The following is a 27,505-nucleotide window of genomic DNA, read 5'->3' on the forward strand; positions in this document are numbered from 1 at the left end:
TTGTCCAGGCCATCTTTGTATTCTACAAGGAGACCTGGGCTTTGACAGGAGTGCCAACCATGCCAGCTGGAAATCCTCCAGAGCCCTCTGGAAACTTGAATCAATTAGACTCCAGGGGCACACCAATTGAATGGGTCCCCCTCCCTTACAGAAGGAAAAAGGGGCCAAAAGTCCAAACCTCAAGAGGAAGTGATCATGACAAAGGGGTTGATGTCAACCCCCCTATTACCAGATCACCATCTTCCTGCCCAGTTGAGAAAATCAAGTCCAGAGTGTGACCTTTTACATGCATTGGGCTGGTAAAATGTTAAGACAGCCCATGATTCTCATATCAGCCATGAAGTTCTGAGCTGCCCCAGGCAAGGCAGTCTCAGCATGGAGATTGAGGTCCTCCAGGACCATATTCCCGTGGGTCCTCAACACCAAATCTGAAATGACACCCATCATCTCAGGCAGGGGACTGCTGGGCAGCAGGGTAGGCAGTACACCAGCAGAATTCCTAATCTGTTCCAGTCAACCTGAACTAGGTACAAACACTCAAGACCTGCACTCAGGTAAACAGGGAGCCTCATGAGGGGGAGAGAAACTTTATGGACAATGACCATCCCCTTCCCTGGCCCTTCAAGCAATATTGGTGCTCTACCGAGTACCCAGGAGGGCACAACTGGGAGAAGGCCATTCTCCCCTCTTCATGCATGTCTCAGTAATGTAAGCCAGGTCAGAACCAGAATTAAATCGTGGATGAGTGAGCTCTTTTCATGTGCTGACCTGGCATTTAGCAACAGCACAAGGCCTGAGAGCAAACTGGCAGTTACCCAAAATCGTCCACTGCGGGAAAAGGTCAGAAAAGGATATAGCAGTAATACATCTATTCCCCTTGTCCATCAATTCCCCAGCACTATATCTCCGTCTACTAGTGACCACTGTAATAGGGGCAACAACATCAACCCCACACAGTAATTATACTATGAGTACTCACCGTTCTTTTATAATCCACTTCTTGTAAAGCTTACCTTTTTCAACATTTTGCATTCCTTCCTTCCTCACATTCTTAGTAATCCTACTACTCATAATAGTGAGAGATGTAGTAACCCTAGATAGGAAAGGCAGGTTGGCAGCCATGCAACATGGCTTCTGCAAAAACAGATCCTCCCAGATGAAACCTGTGGGATTCTATGAGAAGGTTTCGAGGTGGCTAGATGGAGGGGACACAGTTGATGTGGTTTACCTGGATATCAGCAAGGTCTTTGACAAAGTGCTGCATGAAATCCTGGTTGAGAAATTTTGTTTTGGGATAGACTGATGCACTGTCCAACAGGACATGATTGCCTGACCATGCAGAGTGTAACTATTAGTGGGGAATCATCAGGTTGGCGGTCACTGACGAGCGAGGTCACCCAGCGCTCTGTCCTGGGGCTGATTCTGTTCAGTCTTTTCATCAATGACCTGGAAGAGGGGGTGACAAGTTTACTGATCACATTCACAGATGATACTAAAATGGGGACAGTGGCCACAGCTGAGGAGCAGGTACTCCGGATCCAAAAAGATCTGGACAGACTATGGAAGTGGGCCAGGGACAACAGGATGGCATTAAATGCCGATAAGTCTTGCACTTGGGGCATAGGAATGGGCATCATAAGTACAGGTTAGGGGACAAGTGACTGGAGAGCAACACTTGTGAAAAGGATCTCAAGGTACTGGTTGACTGCAGGCTAAACATGAGTCAGCAGTGTGATGCGGTGGTCAAGAGGGCGAATGCCTCCCTTGGTTGCATAGCCAGAAGTGTGGCTTCTAGATCGAGAGAGGTATTACTACCACTCTACACGACTCTGTTGCGCTCGCAATTGGAGTATTGTGGTCAGTTCTAGGTCCCTCATTAAAGGAAGGATATAGCCAGGGTAGCGTCAGTGCAGTGCTGGGCCACAAGGATGGTTGCCAGATTGTAGGGATCTGGAGTACCTGCTCCTCAGTTGTGGCACTGCCCCTGTTTTAGCATTGTCTGCTAATTTGATCAGCAGAATGTTCACCCCTTCTTCCATGTCGTTTGAAGATTGAACAGGATCAGCCCCAGGACAGAGCCCTGGGGGGCCCCACTTGTCACTGGCCGCCATCCTGATGATTCTCCACTAATGGTTACCTTCTGCTTTCGGTCAGTCAACCATGCCCTAATCCAACGGACAGTGCATCGGTCTATCCCAAAACTCCTCAGTTTTCAACCATTATATCATGGGGCACTTTGTCAAAGGCCTTGCTGAAATCCAGGTAAACCACATCCACTGCATCCCCTCCATTTAGCCAACTTGAAACCTTGTCATAGAATTCCACAAGATTTGACTGGCAGGACCTGTTTTTCAGGATGTTTTTGCAGAAGCCATGTCGTGTGGCCACCAACCTCCCTTCCCTATCTAGCATCACTAGATCTCTCACTATTATGAGCCTTTCCATTGTTTTTCCTACAACAGACATAAGGCTAACTCCGTAATTCCCTATGTCCCTTCTACTACTCTTTTTGAAGATTAGAACCACTGATGCCACCCTTGAGTCCTCTGGTACTTCACCCATTCCCCATGAGGCCTCAAAAATGGAGGCCAGTGGGCATGAGAGATCCTCTGCCAACTCTCAACGTATTCTCGGGTGTAACCCATCAGGGCCTGGCACCTTTGAAACATCCAGTGCCCTAAGAAGCTCCTCAACTTCTAGGGGGTGACTCTAGTCTGCGCCCCTAAGTCCCCAGCCTCATCTAATCTCCCACGCGGATATCCCCCATCCTGCTTTGGGGAGAACACAGAGGAAAAATAGTCTTTTAGCATCTGTGCCTGTTCCCTCACACCAGTCATTGGATCCCCTTCCTCCTTAAGCGGTCCCACTACCTGTCTCCCCTTGCAAGTCTTAGCTCGTAATCAGCCTTAGCCTTGCGAAGAATCCTTCTGCAATGGGCCTCCTCCTCCCGGTATACCCTTTTGCCTATTTCCCCCAGTACCCATTTCCTATGGAGGTTCCTCTTTCATCTAATCCCTCTAACCACCTCCTTTTGCATCCATGGCGGCACTCTCCTCTGCCTCCCCACCTTACTGACTAGAGGTATCGTCAATGCTTGTGCCTCCAAAATCTCCCTTTTGAGTACTATCCACCCCTCCTCAACTTGCTTACCTTCCAGGAACCTATCCCAGGAAACTTTCCCCAGTCTGGCCTTCAGTTGGCCAAAGCTGGCCCTCTTGAAGTCCCAGCTTCTAGTGCTCGATCTGCTGCATGTCCCTATTCCTCTGATTTAACTGAGACGTCAGTGATGGGATGGTATATCAATGTTATAAATAAATAAACATTTTCAGCAATCCACAGAATTAAAATTGCTGATCTTGGGAATTTTTATTTTTACTTAACTTGAAGGCAGCACAGGCCACACAAAGTGTTCACAGGGGATGTACAGCCTGTGAGATGAATGTTGCCCACCTCCAGATTAGACTAATGGTTCCATTAACTTTAAGAGACATTAATGCCCATTAATCATCTTAAACTTATGTTTTGGCTTCTAAATTAGGTTTTCTCTTGTTTAAAATAATCATATACATTCATGGAGTTCAGTGGGGCCTCAAACATGCAGCCCAAGTCCTGCTGATGCAAAAATAAAAAATAAAAAATACTGGTACAGGCACCCTGAGAGAAGGCTACCCCAACCCTGCTTACAGACCTCTAGTGGAGGAGAGTTTACTGTCTTCTGAAGCAATATGTTACACTGTTGAATTCTTCCTAATATTTAATATGAATAATTTTTAGAGACGGGGATCAAGCCTCCTGAAGCAACAAAAACCAAATTTGCCTAACCATTTTTTAAATGTTTTACTACATTTGTATACCATCCAACCAATTAATCTCCCTGTGTGACAGTCCTTTAAGATGGCTATCATATCACTTTGTGTGATATGAGACTAAAAATACATCCAACTCCTTCAATGGTTCTTGAGTCTGGAGCATTTCCTGGTGTTTTTTGGAGTTGGTGTCTTTATAATATGCATATTAAGATATTTATATAAAGGACAGCATATAAAAGCTTTTAATAAATAAATAAATAATATGGAACAACATATACTTCATTGTTAATTTTGTCTTTTAGAAAAAGTTATTGGTTTTCATACTTATGGGACACAGAATATGATTTTGCTGTGGGATTTCCACTCTGACAGTGCAAATATCTGGCATGGAGTTCTGTGTCTAGAAAACAATTGCATGGGGATTGTTCTGCTTAGCATATTTAAGAGTCACACTCTATAACTGTTTTGGCTAGTGGAGTAAAATCCACAGGGAATCCTTTCCTTCTGATAGATATATTTATCCAAGTATGTGTTAAATTTATGATATTCCTTGAACCAATTAAATATTGTCAGTTTCTTAGTAAACGACTGGCACTTCATAGCTAAAGTTCAATATAATGCAAGAGTATGTATTGTCTGGCTATTTCCCACCACAAATCTATCCATCTCTCTCTCTCTCAATGATATTTATTTCAAAGCTAATTGGGATATAAATTGTACTTCATTACACTGATTTCCTTTTACTAAAAAATGTGTTACTTTTTCTAAACAGACCCCGTCGCAACAGAGCAGCATTCTAGACAATGGACAGGAAGATGTCTCTGCTGGTAGCCAGTGGAATCCATATCCCCTTGGAAGACGAGATGTGCCACCAGAAACTGTTACTAAAAAGGTAACATTCATCATAAACCATTAATACTATGATAATATAAGTACACAATCTTTGCACTCTAGTACTGATATATGTTATTGATCTCTTAACTAAAGGCAAGTGATTTTCATTGACAATGGGATTGTGAGATTTTGTTGCTGCAAACTCTCTCAGCATGGTTAAATATTATATTGTTATTAATATTAGCAAGGTTCTGTCTGTTTCTCTAAAACCAGGGTTTGACATTGATGAGCAACCTGAAATTAAGGGATTTTACCATTAACCAAGATTAATCAGCACTGATGTAATGCCCAGAAAATGCTTGTGTCCTGGTGTGCGTTAAAGCCCAATAAACACACTGCAGGGGTGTGAAGATCTTTATTTATTCTGCAGAACAAAGATACCCAGCAAATGGTTTCAGCTAAGTGCCCCAAGCAGTACTTGGAGCATCTTTCTATATATCACAAATTTAAAAGTTAACAGGTAATGCATCTACCTCTCTGCAGTAGGTTACAAAGCTGTTTTTGTAATGATGTGATTTTTCTTTTTTTTTGCCCCTTGCATACTAAATGAGGGGATACAAGAAGAGGGGGAGGGTTGTTAGTTAATTGTTCTTTGTTCTATTATCTTTGTATATGCCTGGCAGGCTGCTTCTAAAAGGTGCTTACAGATCAGTTACAGTTCAACGAAGCAGGCAAACAGAGAAAGAGAAACTTTCAGTGTACTGCGAGGGAGGAGGACGCTCTGATATATGTGCATAGGCTTGATAAGCAGATTAATTCTGCTTATCAATTTCTGCTCATCAATTCCCTCCTCTGGTGCTAAGCCACATAGTAGCCTTTGCTCCATAAATCTAGCCTGCATCCCATGGTATTAATGATATATCTAGTGTAGCTAAGGCATAAAGCACTCCCTACAGACCTGGAACACACTGAATACAGCAGTAAGCAGGAATTGTATAGCCCCTGCAGCTCAGAACTCCTGGACTCAAGTGATCTGCCAGCCTCCAACTCCATGGGTCTGATTCCCTAAGGAGAAGGCACTGCAATCAAGTCCTCTGGATCCCCAATTGAGGTCTGTACCCCAATATCCAGTCCAGGTGCAATGGGACCTTCCCCTATCCTTGGGAGCACTCTCCGATTTCTTGCTCCTAAAACATCAACACCCTTCTTACCAATCTATATCCCACTGTTCTGTCTCAGTATGATACCAGGCCTCTTCCCATGTATGGTTTTCTTTCATGGGATCATCTGAGAAGATTATGAGGCTAGCCAATTCTTCTGTTGTTAGCAGATGGGCTCCGTAGGGAATGGTGACGTCCTCCTTCCCCTTCTCAGCCACCAGCAGGCATAGCCAACACTTTGTTAAACTCGGGAAGAGTGCCATTGTCTTGGACAAAAGTTTTATTGAATTCTGAGTTTTACTGAATTTCAGCTCACCAGGTTAATAGAAACCCACCAAAGGTCATACCTACAATGTCATGCTTTCTGGCCATGATCCTATTTGCCCTCTGTTGGAATGGTTTACTATAGTAATGCTTTTTATCAAAAGTGTCTAAAGCTGTACAAACCACTATTACAGTCAACCAAATTCTTGTGCAGACCCAAGAGTTGTTTCTTTCCCCCATGGAAGGCAACATTCCTAGACTGTCTACAGTTTTCTCTTATTACAGCTTCAGGCCAAGACCCGAAAGAGCCTTTGATAGCACACTTCTTCCCATCCTCTCCAGTTACAAAGGCCTTGGCTGCCTTGTCACCAGCTTCTTCTGGGCCAGGGGACTGTACCTATGGAGACAGTCAACCTAACTCCTCCCCTTCTTAAAGAGTTGGTTTCATCTCTTCTTTCTTCATTTCTGATATCCTTCAAGATATCTGTAGATCTTTCAGATTAAGTGGTCACTGAACACTCCTTCTGGATGAAAATCTGGATTGAAGCTGCTAGAGGGTTGGGAAGGTTAGTTTGTTGTGTTGTTTTCATTGCCCCTTCCTTGACATTGAGTCCTGATTTTGGCTCTGAGATTGTCCTTTGCTCAGAAATCCAGTAACTTCTTTTTCACCTTCACAATGGTTCTTGTCACTTAGATCACTTGGAATAGTCCCTATCTGGACATAAGGAAATTTTTTCTCTTACAGGCCTTTGGAATTGGCAAGGCAGCACAAATTTTTTGTTGTTAAAGCAAAATTTGAACTTAGACACATGAATTTATTCCAGTGGAAATTAGCTTTTTCTGCAGGAGAGAAGTTGCCAACATATCACCCTGCCCACTGACCTTACTTTCTGTGAGTTCAGACGTTTCTTACACTGTAACTCAGCTGCTTCTAGCTCTGCAACCATTTCATCCTTGGCATTTGTTTTCATTCTGAGAACTTGGTATGAACCTTTCTACCAAGGCCAAAGGGCTACATTAACATATACACACCTGGTTTTTCAGTTGAAAAGGATGGCAAAGTTCATCTAGGAGTGCAGCTTAAACTTGTGAATGAAAGGCCATCACAGACTTCATTAGAGTTTGCAGTAATAGAATATAACTTCACCTGCCAACAGAATTCTCTGAAGGATCATGTTAGCTAGGGAAGAAATTGTTGAAAAAAATGAAGATAGGAAGTCTCTGACCATTTTAACTCTGTCCCAGCACAATTCTCTTTAGCTCATGTTTCTATTTTGTCTTACTTTATGGACAGTGATATTCTAAACTTGAGGACTGAATTCCATAACTTCTTGTTTACAACGTCTTGCCCACACACATGCTTTAAAAGAAACCCCAACTCATCTTGAATACATGCAAACTTTAAACTAACACGTATATCAACCGCTCTCGTGAAGCCTGGAAGGACCGTACACCCCTCCACCTAGGTTCAGGCCTGCAGGTGCTGCACCAAGACCACCCCCTAAGCCTATGTAAGGAGATGGTTTGAATGATGCCAGTTTGTACTATTGACCCCAATAAATGGATTTAAGAATGGTCTGCTTATATGATTGGTCTGCAGCATTGTAGTTGGTGTCAAAAATTTCCTCCGCCTTGCTGCCCCAGAACCTTCCAGAGGTCTCTTGAAAGTTCGAAAACAGGTGGGAGGCTGGACATGGGAGGGGGATCTGTTCCATTGGTATATGTGGTTCCCCTGCTAGGATTTTACCTCTAGATTCTGTCAGTGGGAGATAATTGTATGGTTGCAAAAGGTGTGCTTTGGTTGCAGAATATGGTTTACTACAAACATGCACACTAGTGCCTCAAATTGTGGCAGACAGCAAGGTTGAGAATTGGCTCCTCTGTTTTGTGATGTGCTCTCTGATGCCTGCGTGCGGACCTGGGAGCTGCTTCTGGATGTAGGTGGCACCAGGAAGGGAATGTGCTGTATTTTTGGAGCCAGGAGATTTCCTTTGCAAGACCAGCTTGCCTTGCAGAATCCACAGGTGAACCTTGTCTGTCTTGCATTCTTCTTAAAGTGCAGCTTGAATATGCTTGGCCACGTTTGACACATTGTCTGAAGCAGTCATTTTTTGTCACTCCTTATGTGAGCAGATCCTCTTGAATACTCTAAATACAATGAAAGAGAGCCAGTGTGGCGTAGTGGTTAAGAGCATGGGACTGGGACTCAGACAATCTGGGTTCTAGTCCCCGCTCAGCCATGGAGCCAACTGGGTGACTTTGGGCCAGTCACAGACTCTCAGCCCAACCTACCTCACAGGGTTGTTGTTGTGGGGATAAGATGGAGGAGGAGAATGATGTAAGCTGCCTTGAGTCCTTTGTAGGAAAAAGGCAGAATATAAATCGATAAATAAATAAATAAATCAAGCATACACTTGAATGTTTGCTGAAATCAAATTCTGTGTTCATGAAATAACTCCAAGGAGAAGTGCTCTGTCCCTTTTGTCTTACTCGTACATGTTTGCCTATACTCTAGGCCTCACAAATTGGGTACACACAGGAATGGTGTTAAGCTATTATAAGAAAATTTGATGCCAGTCAATCAGGCTTCCAGTTTTCATCATCTCATCATCTCCTAATAAGGACCTTAGGACAAGCAGGCAGCTGATTCTGCCAACTCTTACAAAACACACCCTTCAGCTAACTGGATTCTTTTTCTGCTCATCTTTAACCAAGTGAACCACACACATTTAATCACAACTACATGCACTGATAAAAGTAAGCTAATAAATTTTCCTAGGTTTTGGGTTGGCCACTTGCTGACCCTCAAGTTCATCATCCTAGGATCTTGAACTCTCCCAATGTGCCATCTACCCCTGCAACCAAGAGGTACTCCAGCAATCTAGATTTTCAAGCACATGCTGCACAGATCTGCTCCTCTTCTTTGCATTCCAGCCAAATACACTACCTCACACTCTCCACAGTCTCACCATGCCTAACAATCTTTGGGAGCAGTGCATCTCAGAAAGGAGGCACCTGCCCACCAAACCACCTCAAAAGGCTAGGGATCACCTACTGAGACATTTACATACACTGGCAAGGGGAGTAAGCCCAATCTTCAGCCCCTGTCATTCAGCAAACATTCCTATTGCCTTTTAGCCTTAAACAACCAAGTTTCATTTTTCAGGAACAGTCACTTCCATTAGCCTAGTCAAACTTGCCAAGTTAATAAACGTCAACCATTTTTTTTCAACTGTTCTGCCAACTTTTCTCTGGATCCTCTGGATTCTCAAATTCTCAGATTTGCTTGACTAAGTAACATAAACAGTCACAAGATAATCAGTTTCCTTACAGAAACAAACGTCATTGGAACAGACCTTTAAGCAGCAAGTCTTCATCATTGTTCTACTGCATTAAAAATCACATATATCTTCATCTCGAGTTTCTTCAGATCTTTTTTCAGCTGACTTTTACATTTCAGCTAATTTCTCTGCAGTATTAGAAAGCCTTTATCTTTTTTGTATCTTTCAGTTGTTGTTTGAGTTTCTCTTGAGAGTCCTTGAGAATCTGCTATGGGATTCTTGGTGCCTCTTTCTTTTTCCTTTCTGGTAGAGTTCCCTTCTTTTTTTAAATCTGTAAATGCAATGCTTTAAGTCAGTCAAACAAACATTTTAATTTCATGTTTTAGAGAAGCATCAGCTAGCTTGGTCAGGGAGCAGCTGACTCCACTGTTCCAAATACTTGCAAGATGTTGAACCGTAATTAGCAAACATATAAAAACTGGTGTTTCTAATTCTGACAGAGAAATCTGCTTAAATTATGCTTTTACCCATGTCCCCACTTTCTCAGAGGGCTTTCACACAAGATATGCCCCTTAAGGTAGTCTAGCTTTGGGTAGGATCTGTGCTGTAAAACCTTTCAAGGGTGCACATGTCCTTATCTCCTAGTTTTGGCTCATGTTCACCACAGTTGCTGGAATGTGGGGAAAGGAAAGATTCCATACACCCTCTGATCACTTGCTCTGTCTTTCATGGACCAGAACAAGGGCCTTATAGCTTAAGGCTTTACTCACAGTCATTCTTGTCCCCAATCAAATGAAATGCATTCTTCAGCCGGACTTAGTCTTGCTTGAATTTAGACAATGACTTCATGAAGCTACACAAGCATACCAAGAGACACATATTCCCATCTCAGGAGCTAGAATATCTCACACCCTTGTTCTCAGCTAGATTCAGTAATCAGCAGATGGGCCTAGTGAGACAGATAGTACAACTGAGTAATGAAGTTCTTTTGCTTGAGGAATGCATGACTTCTCTTTAAAGTAAATCACTGCCACAGATTGGAAACACCTTTTTAACACCAGTTAACACCATTGTGTTAAACATCACACTGAAACATACAACAAGCCACAAGAACAATTCAAATCACAAAGAAATCATTTCTCTTCTCTCCTTTTTTTTCTTCTTTTTTTCCTCCATCTTAGTCTTGAATTGTCCTGAGAGAGGCTGCTGCAGCATTGCTATTTTAATACACACCAACAAGAAAAAAAAGATAGTACTCAAAGTGAGAAAGAAAAAAAATCACTTAGTGCCTGTCATGGTTCTATTGAAACAATTCTTCTCCTTCTCCTTCTCCTTCTCGTTTTAGTGAGATATTGCCCTCCTCCTCCTAGCTCCTGAAAATTATCCAGAAAAAAAACCTGAGGTGGGTGGTCGCCTTTCACATGCTAGAACTAGAGCCCATCCCTGCTTGGTACTCAGCCTGCATTATCTATTCCTTGCAGTCTCTGATGTGAGGCTGCTCAGCAGTCTGTGCCTTACAAATCATTTCCCCAAGCCTTATGGGTCTGGTTGAGACTAGTCTACTCCCATCCTAATAACCCTTTTTGGACTCAGTTTTCAGAGCGAGGAACCCTTGATGTAGAACACGGATCCTCAGCCCAATTAGGGAGCTGACTGCCCTTTTCAGGTTGGAGAAAAATACTCACCAGGTCAACTGTTCTTTTCTGGCCCTTCACAGATCTTCATATTCTTGAGTGTTGCACCTTAGTCAGTGGGTTGACTCACTACACAAGCCAAAGGACGAATTCCCAGTACAAAGGATGGAATTTGGGACTGGAATTCAGGCAGTTGGCTGCTACAGCAAAACTTCCCAGAGTAACTAAGACACCTCCTGGCTGGCTCACCAAATTGTCCAGAAAAAAGACTGCTTCATGTCCTTGTGTGCTTAAAAGCCCAATAAATACACCACAGGGGCGTGAAGATCTTTATTTATTATGCAGAACAAAGACACACAGCAAATTGTATGCATTTGTTTATTTTATTTGTACTTTATCAGTTGTGGACAGGGTAGAAAAGTTTTAAATAAATAAATATGATTGTTCCAGCAAAGTGCCCTGAGCAGCACTTGAAGCAACTTTTTATGCACCAAAAAAATTTAAGTTAACATGCAATGCACCTCCCTCCCTGTTAGGTTACAAAGGTTGCAATTTTTTTCACCCCTTGCATACTAAATGAAGGGATACCGGATCTTTCAGGAAGAGGGGGCACATTGTTTGTTAATTGTTCTTTGTTGTGCTATCTTTGTACCAGCCTGACAGGCTGCTTCGAAATGGTGCTTACACTGCACCATTCAAGAAAGCAGGCAAACAGAAAAAGAGAAAATTCAGCCTACTGTGACTCTTTGATCTCTGTGTGTAGGCTTGAAGAAATTAATTCAGCTCATCAATTTCTGTTTATTAGTTCTACTTATCCATAGTTAAGATGGACTAGGAAAAATGACTTTAGAGGAAGAACAGTGATGCTGAGGAGGTAGAACACAACCCTCTTCTGATCTCCTAATTAAGGTCCACTCAGTTAGACTGCCAATACTACATTTGCACAATGTTGATTTCCTTTAAAAGAATTTTTGTATGTCTACCCTTCTGTGGCTTTAAGAAGGGCAGCATCATACGTACTTCAGATGCTTTTTCCCAGTCAACATTCTATACAGTTTAAATGGAATATCTTACTCCTTTGTGTGGTAAGTTCTTTAAAAGGTCTTGTCAATTTTAATATTTACTGATGTGGCGTGCAAAATGATTATCTAATATGCCAGAAATTGTTTAACTTTTTGGCAGTATTCATTGTTCTATTCTTTGCCAATGGATTGTGCTATTAATAGATGGTTCCCAGCCTGAAATAATTATTTTTAACTAAAGATGTTAAAAGAATATATGAAATACAAATTATGCCATTATGGAAAACTTGTCTACACAGTGGAGATTAGTTCCCCAGTAAAAATAGGTAATTATTTTTCTGAAAAAGGTTTTATTTTCAGGTCATCCGTATACAATAGAACCTGTTAGGAATGCCTAAGCTGTAGCACTATGAAGCTTTGCAAACAAAAACCTATTAATATGAATTGTGAAATGAATTATTAATATCATTTATCTATTGCTCTCAGTTTTTTTTACCATGCTTCTCTAGCAGTGCTAATCTCATTTCATTGAATTTTACCTCCACTAACGCATTTCTACAAAAGTGGCCAAAGGTTTAAAACATAAGTCATTTGAAATTGACTTTATAATAATATTTTAAATATAATTACCTGTAGAAAATCCTGCTTTTAAATCTTGTTAAGCATTATGGATTGGATCCAGGATCTACCTTAAGGCACCTAGGCCTAATTTTCAGGGGTTCCCTTTCCCCATCTGCACCATAGCTCAGTCCATTCAGCAGGTCCTCCAGCCCTCTGTGTGACATTTTCAGGGGGCTGGAGAAGATGTCATGAGGAGGAATAGAATCATAGAATAGTTCAGTTGGACAGGGGCAGATGGCCATCAGGCCCAATCACCTTCTTTGTTCAGGACTCCAAAGTAATGCATCCCTTTCAGATGGATGTCCAGTTGCATCCTGAATGCCGGTAGAGTAGAGAAGTCTACTTCTGTAAGTCAACTTTACATGTCCATATCTGGATCCAACTCTGCAGAAGTAATGTAAATTAATACTAAACAATACAGCACAAGCTAAGTTTTTCTAAAACACCAGTGATATTTGTGAGATATAAATATATTATTAGCATATCCATTAATATCAGTGAGACTAACTTTCCCAATGCAACTTTCTCTGCATTGCACCAAATGTATGCTGTTGTTTACTAACGGATGCTAATTAACAATTAGTTGAAGGTACCATTATAAATACACATATGTTTTTCTACATACTGATTCAGGTAGAATTATTGTAATTAAGGAAGGGAATAGCTTAGTGTAGTGGTAAAACTTTTCATATAAAAGTTAATGTGCTGATATTGCTCTATCGCTCAGGGTTAAACTGGTTACTGGTTACTGTAGTTGGAGCCTAGAAAGATTCTTCCTCTTTTCCCCTGAGGGATCTTCACAGAGCACTCCTATCACAGTTACTCAAAAGTTATGTGCCACTGTGCTGAGTGATATTCCTAGTGCGTTTAGGATTACAAACCTAGGGCCAAACTGAATTAGTATTTCATCATCATCATCTTCATCATCATTATTTACATTTCTATACCTCCCATAGCCAAAGCTTTCTTGGCAGTTCACAACATTTTAGTCACCCATCCAGGTTCGTCACAACCCTAGCTGTGGCTTCCCAGCACATGTACAGATTGGGTCAAATAAATTATCAGATTCAGATGGTGTCCATCCATGGTAGAGTTCCTGCCACTGAACAAGAGCTCAAATATGAAATGCTGATCTCCTTCCAAAAATATGTAGTATGTTCCTAAGTTCAGCCTTTGTACCAGGGGACTGGAGAATGGCCATTCTAACATCTATTTTTAAAGGGCATATGGGAAATTACAGGCCAATTAGCTTAACATCTGTTCTGGGCAAATTGGTTGAAATTGTTATTAAAGAAAGAATCAGTGAGGGACAAGCTCTCCTCAAAAAGAATTGGCATGGCTTCCACAGAGGTAAGTCCTGTCTCACTAACCTATTAGAGTTCTTTAAGCATGTTGATGAGGATGTGGATGGGGCGATCCAGTAGACCCTGTTTACTTGGACTTCCAAAAGGCTTTTGACAAAGTTTCTTACCAAAGACTTCTAAGCAGTATGGAATAAGATACGGGAGTTGTTTTATGGATCAGTAACTTGTCAAGGAAGAGAAAGCAGACATGTTAATTTCTCCCAGTGGAGGTATGTAACAAGTAGAATCCCACAGGGTGCTCTATTAGCACTAATGCTTTTCAGCCTGTTCATAAATGATCTGGAGTTAGAAATAAGTGAAGTGGCAAAGTTTGATACCAAACTATTCAGGGTGGTTAAAACCAAGAGGGATTCTAAAGAGCTCCAAAGTGATCTCTCCAAGCTGAGAGAATGGGCATCAAAAATAGCATATGGTGTTCATCGTAAGCAAATGTAAAGTAATGCATGTGGGACCAAAAAATCCCAACCAAGTACAGGCTGATGCGATCTGAGCTAATAGTGACTGAACAATCTTGGGGCAATGGTGGACAACTACTTTGCTGTTAACGCTATATGCAACTCCTGTGAAAAAGGCATCCTCCAAGTTAGGATTGGATCTTTTATGATTAATAAAAGAACTGAAAATAAAACTGTCAAGATTATATGCCCTTTATACAAATATTTGTGTGACCACACTTAGAATGTTATGTACAGTTCTGGTTGCCACACCTGAAAGAGTTGGAAAAATGTAGAAGGAGTTGGAGCAACTCCCCTGTGAGGAATGATTACAAAAGCTGGGATTGTTTAACTTAGAATAAAGGTAAGTAAGGAAAGACATGATAGAAGTGTTTAAATTATATGTGGTGCAGAGAAAGTGGAGAGGGAGATATTTTCTCCCTTTCCCATTATACAGGAGCTCATTGTCATCCCATGAAACTGATTGGTGGGAGATTCAGGACAGACAAAAGGAGGTACTTCTTCACAAAGTACATAGTTAAACTATAGAACTAACTGCCACAGGAATTGGTAATGGCCACCATTTTGGATAGTTTAAAAAGAGTTTGGGTAAAATCATGGAGAAGAAGGCTATCAATAGCTACTGGTTTTGTTGGCTTTGCACTACCTCCATTATCAGAGGCTAGAAGTTCCTGTACATCCTGCTGGAAGGATGCTGTGGACAGTTACTTTGCTAACATGTGAAAGGAGTGCTGAACTAGATGGACTGCTGGTCTGATCCCTCGTGGTTGTTCCTATGTTCTTATGGTTCAGACATAAAACTGAAACATTTTTTACTGCCACATTCAGGCACCCGCAACTCATACACTCTCCTCAACCACTGTTCCTCTGACATGTGCCATAAGAAGTATTTGTTTCTTGTTCAGACTAACCGGAGTTCCTCATTCTATCCAGACTTGGGAAAATCTGTTTGGTTTAATGGTTAGTTTTTAAAAAGCCAGGATATCTGGTAGTTTTATCTAACATCAGCATATACAAAGGATATCAACTATGACAAGGTTTTATCAGTGACCAGTTAAGTGCAATGCAGAGCAAAGGCTAGTTTTTTATAACTTTTTGATTGTTACTTCCAATGAACAATTAATATAAACAATTAATACTTCACAATTTATTATCCATTTCACAATTTATTATCAGTTTCAACTATAGCTTGAAATATAGTGATATTTCCATCAAGTTCAATGGATAAAATCCTGTTGCTGTGTTTAATTAAAGCTTGTTACATCTTTGCTCAGAAGGCAGATCTCTAGATATCTACTGGGGGGGGGGCTCTTTTTCTTTTACAAGAGAACATGTATTTAATTAATCAATTTATAGACTGACAACCTGGAACAGTTTACAACACAAACAGTTAAGAGAGAAAACATCCATAGCAAAAACATGTAAATTTTAGAATAAAAAATCTCATGTAAGTGCACATACTCATTTAAAACATTTTCAGTCAGAGAACTATCACTTAACATATTGGTCAGCATAATCAGTCAGAGGTTAAATCTGCTACATTTGGCACCTCCTGCATACCAAATGGAAAGAGCATTCTATAAAGTGGATGCTACTACAGGGAAGACCTGCCTTTCCAGTTGTCACCAAATGGCAATTTGGTTATCACTAGATGGTAATCAGGAGATGGCAGCCTTGTACAGTAGAGCCAGCAAGGTTTCCTTCAATGAGCTTTATGATCAATTAAGTCTCTATCAGATCAACAAATTAACCTTTTCCCAACTTGTTCAGGATGTTATGGGCCAGCAACAAAACCTTGAACTTAAATGTAGTTAATAGGTAGCTTTTCATTTGCTCCAACATCAATATAATATGCTCATGGCCATGCTTCTCAGTCAAAATATTTCCTGCTGTATTCTGTGCTAACTGCAGCTTTCAGAACAAAGATAGCTCCACAGAAAGTGCATTTATTTAAATGTGAGATTACCAATATATGGACTAGAATGGCCAGATTATTCTTGTCCAGGAAGGAACATAGCATACCAATGGTATGGTAATAGTTACTCCTTGCCTCAGAAGTCACTTCAACTTCTTATGATAGCAATGAAATTGGAAGACCTTCAAATAATGTTTCTGTTGTTTCGGAGGTGCACGGCCTCTGAAACAAGTAAACTGTCCAGTTTCAATACTCATGAACTCCCCACCCATAGAGTCTGCATCTTGTCAAGATTCAGTCTGTTTGTTGGCCCTCATCCAGTCCGTCCATACAGCTAAGCATGCATGATTACAGAGAAATAGAGCTGAGCAGCAGCATTCAGTGGCATCTACCCCAAGTATAATGATCACAGTCTGTGGCTTCCTATGCATGCTAATAAGTAGTGGGGACAAGATAAAGCCCAGTGGCAGCCCATAGCACAGATGCCAGCATGCAAAGGCACAGACACCCAAATGTGTCCACCAGAGTGTAGCAGTGCTCCCAGCCTGGGGATACTATTCAGAAGAATATTGTGGTCAGTGATTTCAGAAGCCTTTGAAGGAATCAAGAGTGTTGCAATGTAGGGTGACCGAGTTGCAATAAGGAAGTTAGTCTCACTGATATTAATGGTTAAAAGCATAATTATACAAGTTAGAAGGATTGCTTTTTATGGTTTCCTGCATTTTTGGCCTAATGTCTTAATGTTATACACAGGCAGGTAGCCATATCCAGACACTGATGGGATCACAAAGCCTACAGCATCGGAGCCGAGAGCAGGCATATGAGGGCAACATGAATAAAGTAACTATCCAGCAGTATCAGCCACCACTGCCAATACAAATCCCTTCTCAGACTGCTCGACCACCACAAGCAGGAAGATGTGTAATCCAGCCTAAAGGGCAGAGAAGTATGGATGGCTATCCAGAACAGGTGAGTTTGCTGCAAAACAACATGATAATGTAAGCTGAGAATGGTAGAAACTGTGCAAAAAAGGTAGGTTTATGTCTTCTGTGCATGAGAAGAGTTTTGCTATTTACTAATCCTTGTTATTACTCCACGAATGGCCATGTACATGTAGATTATGAATGCTGGTTAGTATAGATAAAGACAGATGCATAATTTATGTTGCTCAAGTTATGAAGTCACTGAAGGGGATTTTGGTGAACACAAATTGGAACTTCACAGAAAACCTTTAAAATGTTGAGTGAATCTGGAAGCATCATATTTTAAACGGTTATGTGAATCAGCCCTGCAAAGTGTATGTAAACTGCAAAGTATGTCGTTTACTATAATAATACAGTTTGGCTCTTAGCTATATTTGTAGTTCCTAAATTTCCTTCTAATACGAAGTCCTTGCCAAAGTTGCCATTTGAGACTTTAACTGAAATTATCATATTCATAACAAGTTTTTAAAATTTTCCAAAACATTTCTTATTCTGTATTTTCAAAATATCCATGTTATCTGTTGTTTCTAATTTTCAAGAAACAGATGCCATTGCGTTAGTCATTAATGTGATTCTGTACATTCCACATTGCAACATATACAACTAAATCCACAACATTTCAATTAAATAATAAATTAAATTCACTAGAATAGACTCACTGAAATAATAGTAATTGAAGATAACATTTATCACAAAATCATGCATGAACACCAGTTCATCCCCTTTATGTTTTTTAAATATAGTTTTGTGTGAGGATAGAAAAGAATCCAGGCCTTGGATTTAGTATCAGTGGAGGAATAAGTGGACAAGGAAATCCATTCAAACCTTCTGATAAGGTAAGCACTAATTTCTCTTTTAAACTGAGAACTAAAAGCACAGTCTATGGCCTCCACATGCATTTGGAGGGCATTAGACTGTGATGTTTTGAATGTTTTGGGTAGGGGTGAAGTTTTGGATAAGAATGTAGTTTTTTCCTCATTTTGTTTTTGATAAGAATCCACTCAGCAAAAAAAGAACATAATACAACAGAGTAACCTACCCAAAACTTGCATTGCTTAGAGAAAACATATTTAATTTTCACAAAAATTGTGTTAATAGCAAATACTGGAACTGGAGTTATTGAAGATTTGGAGGTTATTTAATCTTTGCCTTATGTTATGTATTACAATCACCCCGGTGAGCCAGTGATATATAAAAACAAGGAAAGCCTTTCAGCCTTTGGAAGCTTCCCAGAGAACCTTTGGGTTATAGGGCAACATAGAAGTGAAATAAATAAATAAATAAATAAATAAATATTTCAATCTTTTGGTCTGGGGGTGGAATAGAAAAGGACAGAAAATTATTGATATTCTCTTAAAACTCTGCATACAATTAGGAGAGAAGCATATTTGTCTTTCCATAAGCAATCTCTGGTGATGGTGACCAGGCCAGTCTGAGATGTGGGGGACACATTTTGCCCCATTGTAATTTTGTCTCAAAGAACAACACTTTATTATTCTTCAAAGGAATAGAAATAACCTTTCATTTATATTTGAGAATATACTATAAAGGGATCAGAGCTACTGTGTGGTATGAGCTGAACTGAATCTGCTTCTGCTGCTAATAAATCCTAGCATCTAGAGAAAGAAATAATTTTACCACTCCTACCTGCTTTCCAATTTGGAGCTATCTGTTATGTACCAGAACATTTTGTTTCTTACATCTGGAAATTACTTTGACAAGTGGCATAACAAAAGCAGCATCTTTATGCAGGTCCTTTTCAGTAAACCATTTGAAGTTGAAACTAAATATTTGTGAAATAAATTTAAACATTAAATTGCCCTTGTTCTCTTCTCTCATGCTTGATTTTATGCATCAGTTCTGTCTTAACCTTTTAATTTTTCAAAGACTATCTGCATTTGCCTTTCTCCCACATTTAGCGACATACACTAATTTTGGAAACAAACAGCACAACCTAATATCACCCATAATTAAAAAATATATTTAAGTGAGACTATGCACTTATAGTGAGGACTTACAGCATGGGTCTTCAAACATGGGTCCAGCCTGCCATGATGTTTTATCCAGTCCACCTCAGAGCTTTTGGACTCATTCAAGAAAACAATCTCCGAGAGAGTCCAAAAGCTCTGAGCTGGTGCAAGCATACTCAGTGGGAAGGCTGGCACAATTGCAGGTGCGCTCGTGCAGGGCGCGATCGCAGTCATGCTTGGGGCAGGAGAGATGGCCGCGATCATGCTTGGGGGGGATATGGCTGCGATCGCACCTACCTTCCCTGCATGAACGTGCCTGCGATCGTGCCTCTCTTCCCTGCACGATCATGCTGGTGGGGTGGGGAGATGGCCGCGATCGCGGTCACGCCTGTGCAGAGAAGACGGGTGCGATCGTGGTCGGGCTCGGGGGGGGGGGAGGGATGGCTGCAATTGCGCCCGCCTTCTCTGCACAAGTGCAACCGCGATCTCACCTGTCTTCCCTGCATGAGCACAATCACGTCCATCTCCCCCCCTTCCCCGGGATGACTGCGGACATTGTAGCTATGTTCCTTGAATATGGACATGCTCTTCCCCACCTCATCTTGGGCTTCTGCTGCAGCCCAAGTGAGCAGAGCAAACATTTTAAAATATTTAAAATATTTTTTAAAATTTTAATTAATTTTAATTAATTTTAATTAATTTTAAAATTTATTTTAGTTTTAATTAATGTGCAGTGTGCATAGGAATTTTTTCATATTTTTTCAAACTATAGTCCGCCCCCCGCAACAGTCTGAGGGACAGTGAACTGGCCCCCTGTTTAAAAAATTTGAGGACCCTGACTTAGAGAGATGCCTGAGAAAATGAGGTAGAACAGCAGGCAGAGTGCAATGCTATGTATGTTTACTGTGGGGGAGGGGGCATCCTCTACTCACAGCACTTTGTGTGTTCTCATAATTCCCCACTCATGATGGTTTTCAGGTTCTTAACATAATGTCATCATCCTGCAGGACCTCTTCCATGCATTGCAAGAAGAGAAATGCATGTATTTATTTTTGCAATTCTGTTATACCAGAGTGGCAGCTTGTAGTTGCATAATGGAACATACAAAAAGGCAGTGAAAGAAAACGCATGGGCAGGGATGGCAGGGAGCATGCAAGTATATAATCTTAATCCAATCTTAATCCTTCAAACAATCTGGAAGCCATAATAAAGTGGCAGGTTAAATGCCTCATGAGAAATCTTCTAAAATGCATCTAAAAACTTTCCTGTGAAAATGCTAGCTGTATAAAATGACTACAACACATTCATCAGTGTGATAAAGGAGAGAGAGATCAACAGAGACCAAAACATCCTGTTCCTGCTTTGGTTTGTATTACAGTGCCAAATTAGATGTGTAGGATAAAAGGATGGGGGAGAAATGAACATTGCATTAGATCCCCTGTTCTATTCAGCCACTGTCAGCTGAATAGAACCTCTGTGGAGGTTGTCAATCCCCCTATTATGTTTTCAGGTTTCATCAAATATATTTTGTACTATTGTATAATTTATAAGACTGGCTTATAGTTACCACATATATTGCAATGAAGCAATTTGCTACACAGTAATAATTGTTTGGGTTTTTTTTTCCATTGAAGTCATGTTTGAGATTTGCCAAATTTGAAATCTGGGAGTGTTTAGATGGGCTATAAATATTTTTTCTTTCTGTGCAGACTTTTAGCCACTTGAGTATGATGGAGGTTAGTTTTATTTGTGTTGGTTTCCCTTTCATTAAGTTAATGCTCCTGATTTATTTTGTACATTTTTTGGTTGTATTGTTGCATTTTTGTATCAACTGAATTAAAATAAAAGAAAGAAACCTGATATAAAGCCAAACTACACCAGCTTCTTCAATGGAATGAGCTGTGTGAATCTTTTATGCATATTTTTATTTGCTGCTTCTTATTAAAAAAAAAATAGTTGGTGACTGACTGTATTCACATGTAACAGCAATCTACTGTGGGTTCTTTTTTTTCATGGGCTTGCCCTTTGCATTTTCTTTCTTTCTTTATTATTAACTTATATTCTGATATGTATAAGAATATAAGGCCCTCTAAGCACATTACAGTGAGTTAAAATACACAAAGCAATAAAAGCAATCAAAACACACAACAATAAACAAAAAGCAATAAAACAAAAGAATACACAGCTGAGGGATAATGATTTAAAACCATATAGATTAAAACAACAGTATTGCTAAAATTAACGAGATAAACTCAGTTCTTAAAATGCCTAGAAAATAAAGTTGTTTTCATCTGGTGCCACAAAGATTGTAATGAGGGCACCAGGTGAACTGCTTTCCAGAGCCTGTTCCACAAGTGGGATGCAACTACTGAGAAGGTCCCTCTTGTATTAGCCACCTTCCTTACTTCCTTGGCTAATGACTCTTTCAGAAGGACCTTCAAACCCAATCTTAAAGGCCGGGTAGGTGCATACGGAAGCACAGAGTCCTTCAGGTACCCTGGTCCCAAATCATTAAGGGCTTTATATGTTAAAACAAGACTCAGCATGGATGTTGAGGACCCCCTAGAACCAACAGTCAGGGAGTCCTCAACACGAGGTCCGAGACTAGCTCCTTCAGCTCAGGCTTTTAAAAAATTCAAGCTGCAATAGGGATGCACTACAGTTTGTTAGTACATGTGAACCTATCAAAGGTGACTTATTGGGGTGGTTTCTAAACCACCTAGATTCATGGCCTACTTTAGGATTGTAGATTGCTTGTTAACAACTGCAGCAACCTGCTCCCAGCTGCTTCACATGTAATAATAAACTGCAGCTTGAATTGTGGTCATTGCCACAAGAAGCCCCACAGGGAAGTTTACTTACAATGACTTCTCAGTGATAGCTGAAGACTTGTTGAGCAGCAGATCACATTTTGTGGGAGATTGTGATGGGATATCTAAGTGCCACAAATAAAGATATACATATGCAGTGGGGTTTCAGACAATGTACCTTTCAGTCTTGTACACTAAATGTAAGAATGTTCACTAGCTATAATTCAGTGCATTTTGTATTACACTGTTGTATTTGTTTGATGACAGGCTCCTACTTCTAAATTATTATTCAATATTGGCTTATAAAAAAAATCTTAAAATTCAGCAAGTGGGATGGTTTATAGGTAGCATAGCACCTGTAGTTCCTTTCATTCTATTTAATACAGATCTTTAGCCTTATTCTTGGTGATAGTATCCTAACCTCTGTTACTTCTGACTTATAGGGTATCTTTGTTACTAGGGTTCAGCCTGATGGACCAGCATCCAACTTGCTCCAACCTGGTGATAAGATTATTCAGGTAAGCAGATCTTCTATTTAACAAAAGCATGGTTTCAGTACAAATATTTCTTCACATTTGCATGCTGCTTTATTGCTCTTTTCCCTGCAAGGGCCAAATAAGCATCATATGGTCTCAGGTACAGTGATGGCAATCTGCCATGATAAAATTGCTTCCCTGACAAGTAGTAATAACTCCAGAGGTGGATGGACATGGAAAAAGAGGTCTCTTGGGAATTTTCAAGCCACTTAAAGGACAGGGTGATTGGAAGAGAGACAGCAAAGCTAGTAAACCTGAAAGGAACAGGTTGTTTGCTTGATGGTGCTGGGGCATTTGTAACACCTCTAGCTGAAATGTGAGCTGGATTGTTCAAGCTGGAGATTAAAATTTATTACTTTATTTAAATGAAAAATCATTGTAAAGTTTGTCCAACATCTCACTGGGCATAAAGTTGTTGAGATATTATACTTTGTCTTTAACTTCTCCATGTATATGTTAGATTAGCTTAATTTAAATTAAAGCCAACTGAAGAGATGCCTACATACAGCTAATGTCAAAGCGTATGAGAGAATGAAGGCATCTGCACCATCCTTTTCTCTGCTTTTAACTGTGTTTGTTAGGGAATAAGGTGGATGATGAAACTAGAGCCAGATGATTTTGCACATGACATTTTATTTGCTTTTTAGGTTGCTATGAGATTTTGGATGAAGCAACTGTAATTTTTGGGAGGTTTTTAATTGTTTATTTGGATTCTTTTACTTTTACTTATTAATGTATCTAATGATATAGAATGTTTCTGATAGCATAGGGATACATCCAATGCAAATTGCCTTTAAGCAAATTCTGAATATGTAGCTCAGGCTATTGCCAAGAGAAGGTAGAGTCCTACATGCTTTTTTTCCCCTGTGCAGCACATTTTGGATTTATTTTCTGTTTCTTTGTTTGCTTTAAGCTTTTCCCATGCTTATCTTTCACTGTTTGTTACTCTTCTTCAATATTATGCATATGGAATAAAAGAGATAAAATAACTTTTACAAAACTGTGGTCAAAATAGACATTACTTTAGATATGTGTCTAGGGATTAAATTTTGCACGTTTTTAATTCTTAAATAGGTGCAAGGGGCTCATCTACAGTGGGATCCAGTGTGATAGGAGGCTTTTAAGATTCAGATAAGGGGTGCTGTGTCTACTCTAGAGTAAAAATATTTTAAAAGATATCTGCTGGACATATTTCTAAAATAATGCCTGTTTTGAGCTTAAGGCATTTATTTAAAAGGCAATTATATCCTCACTTTTCTTAATTGGGCATAGGTAATATTTGCCAAAAAATAAGTTAGATCTCCTGTAGTTTTTCCAGTCTTTCAGCTACCATTAGGAACAGAAAGCACGCCTGCACTAACGTGAACATTTCAGAGACACTTTAACAAGCATTCAGTCTTTTGGTTTATGCTACCCACTGATTTGTCCCATGTTAGTCCTTTTCCAGTCTGCAATGTTGAAGAAGGACATGTTTTCAGAGCAAGAAAATTGCCAGGGAGCATATTTAAAACAAAGATGATGACAACTGTCTCTGATATAGAGTGATGGAAAAGGTAAAGAAATGGTTTCCAAACCAGAATTAGGAAGCAATTCGGTATTTCAGGAAAAGAAAGTAAGTCAGCAAAGAGAAATTAGGATCCTTGGAGTTTTATGGGTCATATGTTCAGAGAAGGTTTTCAACTCTTCACTTGTGTCCAGGCCGTCTGAGCTGGTCCATCCACCTGTCTATTTAAGGCAGATATAGATAGCATGTGACCTGTTGGATGCATCCTGCAAGAGCAGGAATGTGGGGGACAGTTTCAGCACTACAGAGTACTAAAACTCACATTGTTTGAAAGCTAAACTTTGAAGTAATATTTAGCTTTCAAACAGCCTAAATTTAACCCTTGAATTGTCTGCTGCCAAATTTGGTCAGCAAACTTCATGTTCTTTGTTTTTAAAATGTTTGCAAGTCTCCCTGTATTCTGTACAATCCCCCAGCTGAGTGTACTCCACAATGATGGTGGTGGGAGAAATGTCCCCTGGAGCTTCTGCTTTGACATCTCCTGCCCTTCTCACAGACATCATATGTCCAGGGCCAGCACTCCAAACCGTGCACAGCCCCGGATGTGTATCTACATAGAATCCTTGGATCAGTTTCCCCAAATCAAGGTGGATAGTGCTTTGTATGTACCAGCCTCTGTTACCTAGCCTTCTTCTTTTGTTTGAACTATAACTTTACAAAGCCTTATTTGACAGCAGCTTCAGTATCAATATTCTATCATCTCTTTGGAATTAAAAAGAACTGCAGAAGGAAACCATCCTTCCAGGATATCCTCTTAAGCTCTAGCTACTGTGAACCATAATTCACAGTGGAAACCTGGCACTAGTTATGTCATCACAATACATTCCATTACTAAGGGCATGCAGAAAAATGGGATCATCTGAGGAATAATAACTGAGATTTTACTTTTTGGCTTACTGAGCTTGTTTCTGCAACATGATCTACACTTAAGTGATCATCAAGGTTATTTATAAGTTCTACTTTATAAAATTCAGCTTATCCATATATATATATATATATATATATATATATATATATATATAATGGGCACCTATCTTGGGTAAGCCTTTCTTATCAGTAGACACAATATGCATTAGGGTGATCTGACTTGATCCAGAGTCAGTTTTTATGTATATATGTATATATGATGGTACTCATTGGCCACTTTGCCACATGCAGGCTTTCAAAGTAATTTACACGAATTAAGCAAATAAAAAAGTACAGAGATAAATTAGAAAATGTATTGGTTTCATTTATTCATTTGTCATCATAATTTATTTGTACACTGCCTTTCTACCAAGAAAATGGCTCTTAAGGTAGTTTTCAATCATAAATAAATAAAAACTTTTTAATAATAATAATAAATCTATTAAAACACAGTTTAAAAGACAATACTAAAAATGCTGGACTGGAACTTGGGGGATCTGGGAGAATCTCTGGACTGGAACTTGGGAGAATTCATTCATTCATTCATTCTTTCATTCATTCATTCATTTAAAGTTTTTATATGCCATCCAATACTAAAGCTTCTTACACTTGACCATGAAGCTTGGTGGGTGACTTTAGACCAGACATAAACTCTTAGCCTAGCTTACCTCATATGGTTGTTGTGCAGATAAAATGAAGAAGAAGAGAATCTTGTAAGATACCTAGTAAGGTTCCGTACAGGAAAAAAAAGATGAGGTATAAATGTAATGCAATGAAAAACAGTAACAAAACAGAACCCAGCCAAAAAGATCTGCTTACCCACCAAATGCCTATTTGAAGAAAAACAACTTTGCTTGTCAGTGAAAGGACAGCAAAGAGGGTACCAACCTAGCATCCCTTGGCAGGGGATTCCAAAGCTTGGGAAGAACAAGAAGGACCCTTTTCACATTGCCTCTGAAAATGGCAACCTCCCCCCCACAAAAAAAAAAAAAAAAGAACCTGCCTCTCCTAAAAATCTCAGATCTCTGACAGGCTCATACAGGAGAAAGTGGTCTCTCGGGCAGCCTAGTCTTTTGCAGTATAGGACTTATAGGTCCCAACCAGTGCTTTGAATTGTGCCCAGAAAAAGTCTGGTAGGGTCACATATCTCTATAACCAGCCTCGGTCAACAGTTTGCTACCTTCATCCTAGTCTGGCTGACATTTCCAAGCATTTTTGAAGGCCACTTCACATACAGTGTCTTGCATTAGTCCAATCTGACTGTAACTAAGGTAAGCACAGCCATTGCCAGATCAGCCAAAATAGAACAGCAAACAAATGCAGCAAAAATTTATTTGTCCAGTGTGGAAAAATACCAAAGGAAGCCAGGAAGGTAGATCAGTCAAGGCCAAAACGGCAAAATAAATAATCAACAGCGCAGCAGATGTCCTGTAGCAAAGGGGAAGGAGTTGCACAGTTTTGGTGCTGCTGTCAAGAAGTCTCTGACCTATGTTCCTGCCAACTCCAACTCTGAAAAAAGCAGTCTCTGCTGAACCTGCTTAACAGGCAGGGAAGTTTCTATGGAAAAATGGAAGCCTTTACAGTATAATGTGTTCACTGCCACAGTAGCTAGTTTTGTGAACTGGCCTGTAGAACAGCATGAGCAAGTCCAGTTTACAACAGCTTACAGGCTTTCTGTTAGATGTATGGTTCTTGACAAGGGTTTTGTTCACTTTCAGATGTTGCATATCTGTTTGGCAGAGAGCACTGTGGTTAAGGAAATAGCAAAGCTAAGCTTCTCCTGCAGATGAGGTTCTTACATCTGCCTGTCATATAGTTGCAAACCTGTACCCATTATCCTTTTTTCTCACTCATTTTATCCCTTACCTTCTCTTCTCCTTTCTGTACCCTAACCCTTAACAAAATAAGCACCCCCATCATTTTGCCTTTTATATAGAAAAAGAGAAAGAAATCCATGAATAACTTTCACTTTTTTACAGTTTGCCAAACCAAGTCCTCCAAATTCACTTTACACATTTGTTACAATTATTATAACATTGTCACACATTTGATAAAGGCATTTTGTTACCAGATTGGTTAATAAAATGATTTAATAGTGCAGATTTCCTTGGTGGTTTGTAACTCTAACCCCTCAGGTATCCTTAGGGTAGAACTAGAATTCAGTGGCAGACGTGGGTTGGGACTCTGGTCACTGCCAAACACCTGTCATGTTGTAGGCCTGTAATGTGGTCTGAAGGGCTGCGATGCAATTTGCAGGATTGGGAGAAGTATGGAGGAAAGGGGGGTGAACTTGAAAGCTGTTGTAGGATCCACTGGTGTGTACCGATGGAAGTATGTTAATTTTCATTCTAGGTTATCACAGTGTATAAGGCCAGAC

General features: G+C 40.0%; 1 protein-coding gene across 1 annotated transcript in view; it reads left to right on the top strand.

Annotated features, from left to right (window-relative positions):
* LRRC7 (leucine rich repeat containing 7) overlaps positions 1-27,505 on the top strand; it is a 188,112-nt gene that overhangs the window by 145,633 nt on the left and 14,974 nt on the right. Inside the window, exons 20-23 of the mRNA XM_044440627.1 lie at positions 4,582-4,701; positions 17,113-17,328; positions 18,086-18,178; positions 22,566-22,640. Of these exons, the coding sequence (XP_044296562.1) occupies positions 4,582-4,701; positions 17,113-17,328; positions 18,086-18,178; positions 22,566-22,640 (504 nt within the window). The remainder of the gene's footprint in view (positions 1-4,581; positions 4,702-17,112; positions 17,329-18,085; positions 18,179-22,565; positions 22,641-27,505) is intronic.

This window comes from Varanus komodoensis, unplaced genomic scaffold (assembly GCF_004798865.1).
Source record: "Varanus komodoensis strain SLA01 unplaced genomic scaffold, ASM479886v1 scaffold1, whole genome shotgun sequence".
NCBI lineage: Eukaryota > Metazoa > Chordata > Lepidosauria > Squamata > Varanidae > Varanus > Varanus komodoensis.